The sequence below is a fragment of the Microtus oregoni genome, unplaced genomic scaffold (genome assembly GCF_018167655.1).
Source record: "Microtus oregoni isolate MIOR12 unplaced genomic scaffold, Mior012 000005F_ref0000423, whole genome shotgun sequence".
Taxonomy (NCBI): Eukaryota; Metazoa; Chordata; class Mammalia; order Rodentia; family Cricetidae; genus Microtus; species Microtus oregoni.
This window is the reverse complement of record NW_024543064.1, coordinates 59,045,310-59,059,886: the sequence shown is the minus strand read 5'-3', so window position 1 is coordinate 59,059,886 and position 14,577 is coordinate 59,045,310. Positions and strand designations below refer to the sequence as shown.

The 14,577-nt window shown below is 39.1% G+C and overlaps 1 protein-coding gene across 1 annotated transcript in view; it reads left to right on the top strand.

Moving 5' to 3' along the window:
• The window catches only part of Focad (focadhesin), a 286,838-nt gene that overhangs the window by 127,378 nt on the left and 144,883 nt on the right, over positions 1-14,577 (top strand). The window contains exon 15 of the mRNA XM_041651620.1: positions 529-655. Coding sequence (XP_041507554.1) covers positions 529-655 — 127 coding nt within the window. The remainder of the gene's footprint in view (positions 1-528; positions 656-14,577) is intronic.

Genomic DNA, 14,577 nt, shown 5'->3' with positions numbered 1-14,577 from the left:
CCTAAGTTTAGATCCCCAGTGTCTACAAAGAAGCTGAGCATGGTGGCCCATGTGTTTAACCCAGTGGCAGAGGAGTGGTGGTAGTTGGATTCCTGAGATTTTCTGATTACCCCGTCTAGCTAGAAGTGATCTCCAGGTCCAGGGGCAGACCTTGTCTGAAAATATAGGTCAGAGAGTGACTGAGGAAAGATACCAGATATCAACTTTTGGGACCCATGTGTGCTTTCATGGGCAAGTAAACCTGCAGGGAAAATGGTACTCACTCACACAAGTGTGTCCCTGCACATATGCATGTACATGTGGATGAGTGTGTGTACGCACAAATTTGCAAAAGTGTCTTTTTAAACTTTTGTATAAAAATAAAGGTTAAATTACAGCAGAAATAATCATAACATGAAGATTTTGAGGAACATGTGTTGTTAGTATTTGAGGGTGAATCTTTAAGAATTAATCCTTTTATTGTAGTCAGAGAGCTGGGAATAGTAGCTCTCTGGCTCTAATTTTGGTTGAAACTGTCATTTGTTTTAGGCCCTATCAACATGGTGCAGACATGTTGGCAGCCATTTCTCAGGTGCTGAATGAATGCACGAAGCCCGATCAAGCTACCCCAGCCGCCTTGGTGTTACAAGGTCTTCATGCCCTCTGCCAGGCTGAGGTAGGCATTTCTGAATGGTTTTGTATAACTCTTAAGCTATTTTATAAGACTGTAAGATCCCATTTGGATGAGTGGTATTTTCAGTATTCTGAGGGCTGGGTTGTGGGGGGTAGGTAGAACAGGATTGCGTCACATGGTTTCTTCTCCACTCCAGAGGGATTTTGATTCATCAGGTTGACACTCAACAAAGACCCTATTTTGGGGTTTTCTTTGGTCTTATTTTGTTAAGTTGAGGAGCTGTTTACAGAGCTGTTGGATGTGTTTAGTTTTTAATTTTCTGATGAAAGACCATTAGAATCAGTGAAGGCAAAGAAGTTGGCATGGGTCAATGTCATTTTTGTAGTCTGAATAAACTGTGATTGGCTTGAAGACTGGCAAAGGAATCTTCCCTTCCTGATGATTAGATTGGGCAGATGGGTGTGTAGCAGAACAGACTCACAAATTATTGCCTGAAAATTAGACTACTCTCAGAGTGACAGTGTATCAAAGAGAATGTTTACTGTTTTGAATAAATAGAATAATCATGTCAAAGATCATCCATTAGCTTGACTGTAGTTGGGCACGGTGAGTCTGCACACTACAGTTTTTAAGATTGTAGCTAATCATGGTTGTTGATGATGAAAATACTATAATAAGACACATAACAAAATTGAGTGTTTTTGTGTTAAGGTCCTTGTGTTAAACACTTTCTATGCCTGTTCCACAAGTGCAGTATAGGTATTAGCAGGAAAATAGACTTCAGAGAGAAGTTCAGCATTCACTCCGTGTCTTGTTTGAGAATAGTCTGTGCTGTGTGTATGCTTCCTTCTCCAAACAGTGAATATAGTTCCTGCTTGGTAAAATGTGTCCTCAGAATAATTCTTTCAGGTTTGCCACCCTGTGGGTGGAAGGTCGTTAGACCTTCACAAGACTGATACAGCAGGTGACTGCTCACTGAGCTGTGAACTTCTATTTTTCTGTTGCCTCAGTCGGTCATCTGTCATTGGAAGTACTTTTTTTAAAACCAATTTTATCACTTTCCCAGTATAAATAGCTAGATCTTATTCTTAAACAAAAATTTTAACAACAGCATTGAGAAAAGAATGCATCTTTTACTCCCCCCCAAAAAGGCCATTTTTGCCATTTTGAAGTATTTCCTTTCAATTTTTATCCCAATTAACTTTCCTTACTAAATATCAATTTAGTCTTCTTGTTATAATTCCAACCCCTTCCCAATTCCCTCCTTTTAGCATCAGGTTCAAGCTTGTCAATGCTTAACTTTTGTGAAATGTCCGGAGTTTGGCAAAGAGTTTTCTCAACCATTTGTCTAAGATATCATTACTAACTATGGTTCATACTGAAGATAGGAAAAACTTTGTCTGGTGTGGTAGAAGACTTCTTTGTTTTTAGGCTGTCATGAAAATATACTTGATAAGTACCAAGAGCTACATGTAAAGAGTATGTCCTTTGGTTAATTCACTTAGTCATATTTATGCTTCAAATGGAGACAGAAGGAGAGTACATTCAGGAAGACCCTAGACTAATATCTGCTCTATTGGTGTTTGGTGCCCAGTTAGGTAAAGTCTATATAGAGATTCTTTATAGTTCTTTTTTCTTTTCCTTGACCCCACACAATGTATGTATGATAAGGGTTTGATTTCTTTTCCAGAGGTATCTTCTTTCTCACCAGTACAGCTGTCTTTTCTTCATTGAATATTTAAAGCAGTTCTGTTTGGGATTGCTGAATACTTAACCCTAAATCTTTTCTCCAACCTAAACCATTTCTTCTTTTTTGTTTTTTTTTCTTTTCGAGACAGGGTTTCTCTGTAGCTTTGGAGCCTGTCCTGGAGCTCCCTTTGTAGACCAGGCTGGCCTCAAACTCACAGAGATCGGCCAGCTTCTGCCTCCTGAGTGCTGGGATTAAAGGCGCTCACCACCACCGCCCGGCCCTAAACCATTTCTTATAAAAATAAATTTGAACCCACTATAATACTGTCTTTCTTTACTTTTCCAGTGTTCTCCTAGAGTAGTGGTTTTCAGCCTTTCTTTAAGGTTCTCAGCCTTTTTAATGTTGTGACCCTTTAATACAGATCCTCACGTTGTGATGACCTCCAACCTTAAAATCATTTCATTGCTACTTCATAACTGTGATTTGTCACTGTTATGGATTGTAATATAAATATCTAATATTCAGGATATCTGATGTGCAACCCCCAAGGGGTCACAACCCACAGATTGAGATCCACTCTCCTAGAGGAGCAGCGACATCATGTCTAGCTATTTCATTTCATAAAGCTCATCTCTTACTTCTTTCTGGGATAAAGGAGTTTTTCTTTCTGATTTGGTCTCCCTCCTGATGACATCATGCAGTCTCAATCTCACATCTATTTTTAAATTAAAACTTCCCTTTAACATAACCTCACCTGAAGCCAGGTGTGGTGCTGCATGCCTTAGGTCCAGAACTTGGGAGGAAGAGGCAGGCAGATCTCTGAGTCTGTAGGCAGTCTGGTCTACAGAGTGAGTTTCAGGACATCCAAGACTTCATAGAGAAGCTCTGTCTAGAACACTTTGCCCCCGCCCAAAATAAACCTCATCTGATTTGTTAAAATTGGGATAGGAATCCAGTATGTGATAATCTAGCACTAACTGTTTGTCTTCTCAAATTATTTTTGGTAACAAGATGGGAGTTAATAAATCGTGGAACAATACCACCAATCAGTTATTCTGAGATGTTTTGCTTATTGAAACTGTATTACTGTTAGTTTTGATAATTAAAATTGTCTTATTGACATTTAGTACTGAATAGCTTTATGTTCATCTAAATATGGAGGAGTAAGCCCACTCCCGATCAGAGTAGTATCTCTTTCTATCTCATGTAAGGCTTTCCACACTTTATGTTTGTGTGTTTTCATTGTGAAGTTGCTACTGTTCTCTCTTGTGATATATGCTAAAGTCACGGCATTTACTTAATTCAGCATCTCTTTCCAGGCTGTATTTAATATTTAGTAACTTGGGGCTAATGTTTTTTGAGTGGCTGGTGTACTACCCTTAGATGTCATCATTCCTTCCCATTTAATCTGTTTTCTAATTGATAATATTTATGAAACACTGGTGTAATCCCCAGGTTCATGAATAGACATACTCAACATAGTTCCAGATCGGTTTCCCAGAACTTTGGTCCTGATCTGTCTGTCTGTTACTCTTCAGATTTTTGACTATCAAATATCATTAGGAGTTTAGAAAGGTAGCCTGAGACAGTGGAATAAATCAATAAAGATAGGAGCATAAACTGAGAAACCCTGGATTTGAGAAAATACATCACCTAGAAAACGATTTAAAATTGAATTTCAAGAGCTTTCCAAACCCTGCTTCTATGCAAGGGTAACCCTTCACCCTCTTAAACTCAGTAGATAATGAAGTCTTTGGCTTTGAAAGTCAAAATGGTGAACTTTTTTTGTCCTCAGTGGAGTCAGGTTCATCTTAAAAATCACTGCTGCTTACTCATTTGCATGTCTACCAAGGACAGATTTCTAGAAGAATGGAGTCTGTTCAAATGCCAAATGTGTCAGAGTAATGCTTCCATTATGCATTTTGTGGCTCTAACTGCCTAAACAAAAAAACATATCAAAGCTTCTAGAAATCTCAGCTGACCAGAAAGATGCTAATGTCATTTGGAATTAGAAAGCAGATACTTATTTATTCTTTAAGACTGTTAATATATTGATTTTGACTTTATATATTTCTTTTAGGGTAATATTCTCTTAGCTAATATTTTTTGAATGCCTAGTACAAAATTTTCCTTTTTTGTGATATAGGGATGTAGGATTTCATTTTGGGTGAAGAAACAGTCTTGTAACATAACTGATATTTACTGAATACTAGAAATTCTAACCCACCAATTTACTAGGAGGTGCATGACAATGTGGATGTCGGCATGCTCTTTAGTTTACTAGGGTTTGTTCTTTTCCTTCTATAATGTTGCTTTGCCAACTGTGATAAAGTTTGAGGAACTTTAGAACAGTTTGAAGTTTTCTCCTTCAGTCATAGAGTGCCCAAAAGCAGTCGTGAATAAGTCCTGAAATCTCTGAAGTTTAGACAGTCAACTCTTATTGCATCTAAACCGTTAAGTGTGAAAAATAACTCCCAGTCTGAGCAGGCTGCCCAGGGTTCAATGAAAAAACAGTGTGTGCAGAAATAAAGCCAGTGCACTGCATGCAGAAAGAAGTCTCATTCACAATGAACTCTCCTCTTAAGGTCTTAGATGGGGACGGGAGGCTTGCTAGCCTGTGTTTTCTTGGTCAGCTGTGAGTCTGTTGTGGCAAAAATTAATAGGCGTTTCAGAATCACCAAGAAAATCTCTTTCATCTTGCCCAGCCCCATCGGGGTGTTATATTTTCAAAGAAGAGTATTGTACAATTGAGCAATAGATAAGGAGGGGAGGGGCCTTTCCTGGGGATTCTTGACCGCTGGAAGAGTTCATTTCAGGCCATTTGTCACAGCAGTGATTTCCCCAGAGATACCCTGTGCCAGGGCTATGTTTTGGCTATTTTATCCTCTTTTATTTATTTATCTTCTGAAATCCTGGTTGAAGGTAGTTGTCCTTGCCCTCTCCCATCATCCTAACCCTTTGTCTAGGTTCTCCTTTACCACACCATGGGGTAGGAACAATTTTGAATGGAACCCAGCAGGTCTGGAAGGTTTTAGGGAGTTAGGGTGATATAAAAATGCCCAATAGAAATCCTGCATGTTGTCTAAGCATTTTTAGCGTGGTAAATATAATTTAGTATGGAAATGTGATCCATTGTTCCACGGCAGGTTTTCTCAGCTGTGTACAGTAAGGCTTCTGTCGCCTACTGTGGATTCTGTATTTATTGCATCTGGAACCTCTTTGTTGGCCCTTCGTTTTGTTTGTGGAGACTTTTAAAGGTGGATTGCCCATGTAACCTTGCAGAGGACTTGATTAAGTTTAATTTGCTATGCATTATAGAGTGGATTTGCTGGTCTTTTTGAACTGCCCTCTGTTATTTGTAGTTTGGCCCCCCCCTTTTTTTTTTTGATGCCTTCAGTTCTTTCTGGGCATGAAAACTCTTTTTGTACATTTCTTGAATCTATTTCCATGCTGTGCTTTTTATATTCTACACAATGACTCTTTGCAGTTGAAAGTTGTAGTTTGGTTTTTATTTTTAACTTTAAAAGGACAGCAGGAACTGGCCTTTTATTAGACATTTGTGGATATTATAACATTTACTCTGCCTTTCTTCAAGTAGGTTTTAAAATATAGTTTCTTATTTTTGAAGTAAAATTTTAACCGGATGTGTTATACTTATATAATGGTTACTATTCAGTACTCACAAGCCATGTATGGAAAGTACGGGGAAATAAAAATAATATGTTTCTTTTGAAATAGGCTAGTTTAGCTTCCCACCACTTTTTAATTGGTTGTTTTTACTTTTTAAAGAAAGCATTCAGAGATTATGGAAAGCTGAGTTCTATATCAAAACCTACAGTAGAGAAATTTAAAATCGAGGCCTTGGTGTTTTATCACTTCCTGATTTTGCTTCTGCTCTTTAACTCCCAGTCCTCTGCCGTTTGCCCTCTACCTGTCTCAGATTTGTTAGGGTTGTTGGCAACACCTCACCCGTAGAAGGTATCACACTCAGGTGCTCCCTCTGCTCTGTGTGTTCTTGTAATCCATTTTTAAGTGCATTTTGTGTTTATAGAAGTTTTATGAGGAATTTTTTTTTTTTTTTTTTTTTTTGGTTTTTCGAGACAGGGTTTCTCTGTGGCTTTGGAGCTCGTCCTGGAACTAGCTCTGTAGACCAGGCTGGTCTCGAACTCACAGAGATCCGCCTGCCTCTGCCTCCCGAGTGCTGGGATTAAAGGCGTGCGCCACCATCGCCCGGCTCTATGAGGAATTTTTTTACTTGAATCAGAATCATGGTTTTAGGGTCATAGCAGACTCGAGTAATTTGTGCGTGAGTGTGGTGGCTGTGCAGGGTGTCCAGCCAGGAGTTTCCGGCCCTCAGTCATACATGGAGAACATTCTTTAAAAGATGACACAGGCTGAACACTGGGAGAGTTTTCATGGCGCCAATTAGCATGGGAGGGGTTGGATTCAGTGGTTGCAAGCTGTGTTCATCTGAGTAAATGCCCCTGAACTAGAAATGATGATGTGGCTAAAATGATGCCAGTCGTACCCTTTTGCCATCCCGGTGAGCAAACTGCATTGGTTTAAGCTTATATACAAGGAGGGGTTTTTCCTTTGGGGGCTAAATGAGGACATGGGGGTGTAGAAAGGCCATCAATGAAGGAGGGCAACACAGGAGTGGATGGTGTTGTTTGAAGGGCTTTGGATTTTGACATATGACTGAAAGCATTGTTTTGGTAACTTCCAAGAAATTAGCAAGGCTATTTCATAACCTTTTCACCTGCCTTCAAATGGCATAAAACCATGCTTTTCACACAAATGCCGTCTCAGATGTGGCTAATTTTATTTCTTTGCTATATAAGTGTCTAAAAGAACAGGGGTGTGTTACCTTTTTATCTCCCTAGTAGAAAATATCACCAAGAAACTCATACACGAGTGCCCCAAGATTAGACTTAACTTTGATTCTGTTATTCAAATGATAGTCATTGTAATTCCTAGAAGGAAGTTAACTTGCTTAAATATTTGGAGCTAAGCTGACCAGACATTGGAAGTCTTTTCATTGTGCGGGCATTTACAGAGTGCCTCTTCCTGAAAGAAGGCTGTAGAACGCAGTGTGTTCATTTTCTGTAAATGTTGTTGGCTTTTGCCTTTGAGAGACTTTTCTTAGCCAACAGAAAATGACTTCTTTCTTCACTCGGTAGCATTGTAAAGCATAGTTTTGTATTTTGAATTTGTGTGTGTACTAGTTCCTTGTGATTTAGGTTGCATTGATGCTTTACAGAGTTTTTATTTTTCTTTGTGCGTCTTTCCCCCTTAGAATCTCACAGGAGCATAATGGAATGCATTATGCCTTAGGTCTAAATTGACCTGTGAGTAAGATGTCCTCTGAGGCACTATCCCTTTTGTTTCAGGGCCATGGCACTGGGCCTCTACTTATGTAAATTGTCGTTTGAGGAATTTATTTGCTTAAACAGTTGACAGGGTCACATGACTTTGATCTCTAATGATAGCGCTACAGTCAGATGCAGTGATGTCCCTGACCTCCTTCATTTGTGTTGTGTTTGTACTCTGAACCAGACTACATTTCCTTTTCTCTCATTTGTGTGTCAGGTCCTCTAGCTAAGTTATGGACCTTGTAGAAAAATAAATGGAAGTGGTGTCTCATGTCAAGTAGATTCCCCAAAGGGTTTTGAAGAGCTGAGGTTACTGATTAAAAGATCCAGAGATGAAATGTAGATTTAGCTTTTATTGGTGACTTCCTTAGTGTCTGTGTTTTCAATAATGAAGTTTCTGCTTATTGTCAAGAGCAGTCTCTAAATGGCTTCTGCATAGGCTCCCCCTAGAATATGAGGAAAATTTTATTTATTTTGCCTTTCTCTTAAAAGAGAAGTTAAATATTCATGTTTCTCTGGATTGGTGCTTTCTTTATCTGTACTTATATCAAAGGAACATGTTTTCCATTGTAGGCCGCTGTATTAAGCAGGGTCTCTAGAGGACCAGAATTGATAGAATAAATATCTGTGTGTGTGTGAATATGTATATACACTTATAAATACTTATGTATTTATATACACACATATATAAAAAACTCTGTGTGTGTGTCTGTGTCTGTGTGTGTATAGAGGGGATTTATTAGATTGGTTTACAGACTGTGATCCTGCTAAGTCCAATAAAGATTGTCTCTTGACAGAAAGTCCAAGACCAGCGGGTCTTAATATAATTTGGAATCCTGATGAAGTAGGCTCTAACATTGGTGATGGAATGTCCAGCAGCAGGATGTATTACCTTGCCAGTGATAATGGCCTTCACCAGAAGGTATAGTCCAGATTTAGGGTGGTTCTTAGGATCTCAAATAACCCAATTAGCTAAAAGTTCCTCCCAGTGTGCCTAGCTGCTTGAGTTGTTAACTCCAGATATAGTGAAGTTGACAACCAAGAATCCCCATCACAAGACCACCTTTCGTCAACTTGACACAGAATCATATCTCTTTATATAGTGCTTAGTTGAAATCAATAGCTAGGTCATAATTATGCCTAACATCCTATAACTATCTCTTTTAGAACCCAAGCACATTATATATTTTAGAACAGGTGGTAGTGTTCCTTGAGGGTCATTCTTGAACTATCTCATGACTTAAATATGATTACTACTGACAGTATCTCAATTGATGCTACATTAAATGATAAAGAAATTGAGGAAAGAAAACACAAATATCTGCACAAACACATTAACAAAATATGACAAACACTCAGGTCAGTTACAATCTCTGTTTCTGCAGCTGGTCCCATGGCCTTGGCTAGTGTTTATAGCAACCTTCCTCTGCTACTCATTCTGTATTTTCTCCATCTCCAGCAAGTACCTTAGCAGGCCTTGGCTCTTTTGCTGGAGAGACTCATACCTTCATTCCTGGAGTTCTGGGCCCTTTGTCATCATACCAGAATTGGGTTATTTTAGTTTCCCATTGACTTTAATCACAGGACAGGGTAGCACCAGGAGATCTGCACTTAAGGCATAACCTTCCTTATCTCCATTATGGAAAGGCAGTCAGATTTCCCCATGGTAATCTGGATCAATCACTCCTCCCAACCCTGTTACTCCTTTTTTAAAAATTGTTTTTAATTGAGCTATATATTCTTCTCCTCTCCTCTCCTTTCCTTCTACTCCCCTTCTACCGTCTCCCATGATCCCTACACTCCCAATTTACTGTGTTTTATATATGTATGGATGAATATGTGTATGGGGGTTCATATATGTTTATGTGTGTGTAGGCCTGAGGTTGGTGTCAGGTCTCTCCCATATCTTTTCTATACCTCTATCACAACAGGGTTTCTCAAGTCAACCCATAGTGTGAGAAATTAGGCTAATCACACAAGCTATCTTCTTCTAAGGATATGCTGACTCTGTCTTCCAAAGACTGGGATTATAATTGGACTGACTTGCGTATCCAGCATTTACATGGATGCTAAGAATCCATACACTAGTCCTTATGTTTGAGTGGCAAGCCCTTTACCCATTGAGCCGTCTCCCCTGTCTTTCATTTTGTGTTCTCTCAAGGAATGAATGAAACTTTATCTATTTCTGCATTCTTTTTTTTTCCTCTTTTTATTTTCTAGTCAGAGTTTCTCTGTGTGGTCCTGGCTGTCCAGGAACTCCCTCTGTAGACCATGTTGCCCTCGAATTCAGAGATCCACATGTCTCTGCCAATCTTAGAGATCCCTACACCCGCCAGCTTATCTATTCATTCTTAACAGTTATAGTAACCTATATGTCATGTCTATTAGATGTATTCTACTAAATGTGCAGTGAGATCTCATTGTGGTCTTGATTTGTGTCTTCCTAATGACTTCCAGTGTTGGACTTATTTTCAGGTGCTTCTTGGAAGACTATATTATAGAGAATATTTTATACTGAGATTTCGAGTGTTGCTCTATTAAGTATATTTGTATTATCCAGAGGTTCAAATATGAGAATGTATTTTGAATTTTATTAAGAACAGTTTCAAATGCTCACATTTTGTCTATTGTTTTTTTCCCAAAGTTTGTTTAGGAAGTTTATAGAGGTATATACATAGTGCTCATCTGTCAAAAATATTTACTGACAATGGCTGCCAGCTTAGAAATGAAAATGATTGGAGAGGAATGGTTTAGACTATTTTAATTACATAAAATTTTAGTACACTTGAAGTTGGTTGGAGTTGGTAGCTAGCAGGTATTGATCAGTATTATGAGTAGTTGATTCTAATGTACAGTGAAGACAACCTAGGATCAGGCAAGATATCTACAGCTCCACTTTCTTCAAAATTTATTTATTTATAATTTTGAGATTTATTTATTTTTATGTATGAGTGTTTTGCCTGCTTCTCCACCATGTATGTGCCTGGTAATGTCATGTGCCAGTAGATGGTCAGCATCCCTGGTAATGGAGTTACAGATGGCTGTGAGTAACCATGTGGGTTCTGGGAATTGAACTTGGGTCCTCTGCAAGTACAAGAAATTCCTCTAACTGCTAAGGCATCTTTCCCATCCCTAATTTCTTCAAAATTTAATCATTGAATTACTTATTATATGACCCAGAAATCCCATTTCTGGTAATATAGTCAAGATAAGTGAAAATGTGTTCATGCAAAAGCATTTGTGTGTAGACACAAAATGTTTACAACAGTGTTATTCCTAAGAGCTACCCAGTAGAACAGTGCAGATACTCATCTAGCCAACTAAGAGTCTAAATTTATATTCATCCAGTCATGTTAATTCAGTTAATTAAATTTGTCTACCATGCATAAAGAGCTTTAAGACTTTAAAGATACAAGGGCACAATGATAAACATATTTTAACTATCAGGAAACTTCTAGTCTAATAAATTCAAGACCTAAACAAAGGGGTGTCTCAAGAACTTACCTATTTGTAGTGGTGGAAGATCTTAGAAAGCAGGAATGTAAGTTGCTTTGAAAATTTAGGGGGTTTGTGCTAGTGTAAGAATGCCATCACAATGTCTACTGTTAGTGAGACATTTTCTAGTTAATGATATTAATGTGGAAGAATTAGTTTTTGTTTGTTTGTTTTCCCTCATTGCAGTACCCCACAACTTGAGACAGGAAGGATTGTTCTGGGTCACGGTTTGCAAGGGTATTGTCCACCATAGCATTGAAGACATGCTAGAATTGAAGGCTGTGTGGGAGTGTATGACCTGGGTTGCACGTCTTGGCAGACCAGGAAGTGGAAAAGGAGAGTGCTGGTATCCCCTCTTTTTCCTTTTCTTCATTCCGCGCCCAGGGTGAGCCTTCTTCCTTAAACTTCTCTGGACTCATAGACACACATAAAACTTCTCATAGAAACACCCAAACACGAGTCCTCCATGATTGGGACCCAGTTGAGTTGACAGTGACGATTAAGCACTGCTAACTTTTTCAGTTATTTCTGTTATTTTTTTTGTGTGTGTGAAATTTTCTGGCTCCTTAGTTTTGTGTTCCTCCCAGTGTGCCCCATGGTATTCCATCACATGTGAGCATAATAATTGGCAATAAATGTTTGTTCCCATGTTCATGAGCTGTGAGCTAGTTTTGGTGCATATTCTCTTCTTCTCTTTATTTATTTATTTGTTTGTTTGTTTATTAATTATGTATACAATATTCTGTCTGTGTCCTTGCCTGCAGGCCAGAAGAGGGCACCAGACCCCATTACAGATGGTTGTGAGCCACCATGTGGTTGCTGGGAATTGAACTCAGGACCTTTGGTAGAGCAAGCAATGCTCTTAACCTCTGAGCCAACTCTCCAGCCCGTGTATTCTCTTCTTTATCTCTATTCCTAATTTTAATAGAAGGATCAGCTTACTATGAAATGTTGCCATCTATTTATTTATGAGACACCTTGGATTACCCATGAATGTCTTTATTCATTTTATCTTACTATTTCAATGCTTTCTACTTTTTTAAAATATGCGTATTGAGTTTTAAATGTTCTTTTATTCTGTAGCACATGGTTGTATTTAAAAATCAGAAAATATAAATTAAAAAACCTTAAAAGCAAAAAGTAAGCCATAATGTCATTACTTAGAAGCAACTCAAAGAATGTTTCATGTTTAATTTTCTGATACTCAGTGTGCATGCCTTTGTATATCTGTATACATGTTTTAATAACTGTATGAACTTTGCTGTAGAGTGTTTGTATTGTCCTTTCACTGGTCCATGAGTAACGGATATTTCTTTCTGCCATATGCAGTGCTGCTGTTTTAATTTTAGAATTAAGATTCAACACATCTTCCAAACATTTCTGTAAGCTAGGTTTTTGGAATGGGCTTGCTGCTCCAACTGTGTGTAATTACAACTCCAGCAGTTGTTTTCACCTGAGCTGCTGCCTGAGTGATTTAGATTGCTATTCTCTCTGAGTACTCTCCTGTGTGGTCTCTCAGCTTTTCATAAGTATCTCAATACTGTTTTGGAAAACATGACTGATCCCTGTAACTGAATTCCTCTTTTTTTTTTTTTTTTTCCTGACGTGGTGACTAGGTCTTGAATCTCCTGTGACAATCCTAACAGTGGGCATTATTGATGATTTGGTTAGAGTTCACTGAGGATCAGCTTCAAGAGAAAATGCAAGGAGAGCGCAACTGTTTCTTGTTCTTTGCAACAGAAATTAGTAATTATTTTCTTGTAGCATGCAAATGTGGCACTGGGAGAGCCCAGAGCATCTCCGGACTTAGGTAGACTCCTCTGGGCATTTCTCTGGGAGGAGTCTTTATGCTAAAGTGTGTTCTTCCTATCCTAGGTGCCTTGTTCTTAGTCCTAGGCTATATTGCTGAGGGTTGAAACTAGAGTTAGTATAGCAATGTGCCCGTTCTTTGTTCCTGTGTGAAGCTGCTGTCTACTTTTGCTTCATTCTCCACACTTGAAGTTACAATGAATAGAGTCAAAGGAAACGGCCAACTGGCCATTATTTCCCTTTCATAACTGTAAATCAAAGCCAGCCTACGTAAACGCAGCCAACATCCTGATACCTCCTGCTAGATTTCTCTGGTCTTATTAGCTTCAGCCCTGCAAATGTTTTAGCAGGTGAAATTCTGTGTCATAAGAGGAAGTATAAAAGAATCCAAAGATGAAATGCATTGTTACAATTGCTGTGCTTCACCTGACCCAGGTGCTTCTGCCAAGTGACATTGTAGACGTTTCCTGGAGAGTGCAGCTGGCACTGTGGGATGAATCAGATCCAGTGGATGTGCTAGGTATCCAGGCTCTCCAGCTCTGACTGCGATGGTTAATGTAGGAAGTTCACGATGACCATCAAAACCAAACGGTGACACATCCAACTCGCTGAGTGTGCTGGTCTCGGAAATAACTGAAGTTAGACAAACTAAACAAGCATGTACTCTCCTTTTGTTACTGCTTCCAAATAAACTGTACTGCAACACAAACACTCCCATCCACTTGTATGTTAATGATGAATGTTTTGTTTAAAAAGGAAGTGCTGAGGAATTGTTAGCAGTGTGCATATGGAATATAAGCTGAAAATGTGCTGTTTAACCCATTACAGAAAGAATTGCCAATACCCAGACTTAGCTTGATGTGTTTATTTTGAAAGATTAATTTCTGTTTTTTATGGTGTATATTTGTCTGTGTATGGGTATGTGCACATTTTTCACACTTTTATTTTGAAACAGGTTCTCACTATGGAGCTCTGGCTAGCCTAGAACCTTCAGCATTATGAAAATTGCTCCTTACCCCCATCTTTTTCTCCACCCCACGGTCACAGTTCTCACCCCACTCAGCCTTTCCTTCCCCTCTCTTCTCCCTTCCTCCTTTATATGTTTGTGTTCTGTCCATCCTCGCTCCTTGGAAGACCCCACTCCACCCCATGACTCCTTTCCGGATCTGAAGATGCAAAGTTAGGACATCATAATAGAGAGAGCATATGTTGTTTTTCTTTCTATGTCTGCATTGCCTCACTCAGAATGGCTCATTCCAGCTCTATCCATTTACTTGTAAGTTTCATAATTTTATATTTTTTTATTTTTTCTTGGAAAAAAAATTTCCGCCTCTTCCCATCCTCCCATTTCCCTCCCCTTCCTCCCACTCCACTCCCCCTCCCCCCACTTCTTTCCCCCCCTCCTTCTCCAGATCTAAGAGCAGTCAGGTGGAAAGTCCAAGGTCCTCCCCCCTCCATCTAGGTCTAGGAAGGTGAGCATCCAAACTGGCTGGGCTCCCACAAAGCCAGAACATGAAGTAGGATCAAACCCCAGTGCCATTGTCTTTGGCTTCTCATCAGTCCTTGTTGTTCAGAGTCCGGTTTTATCCCATGGCCCT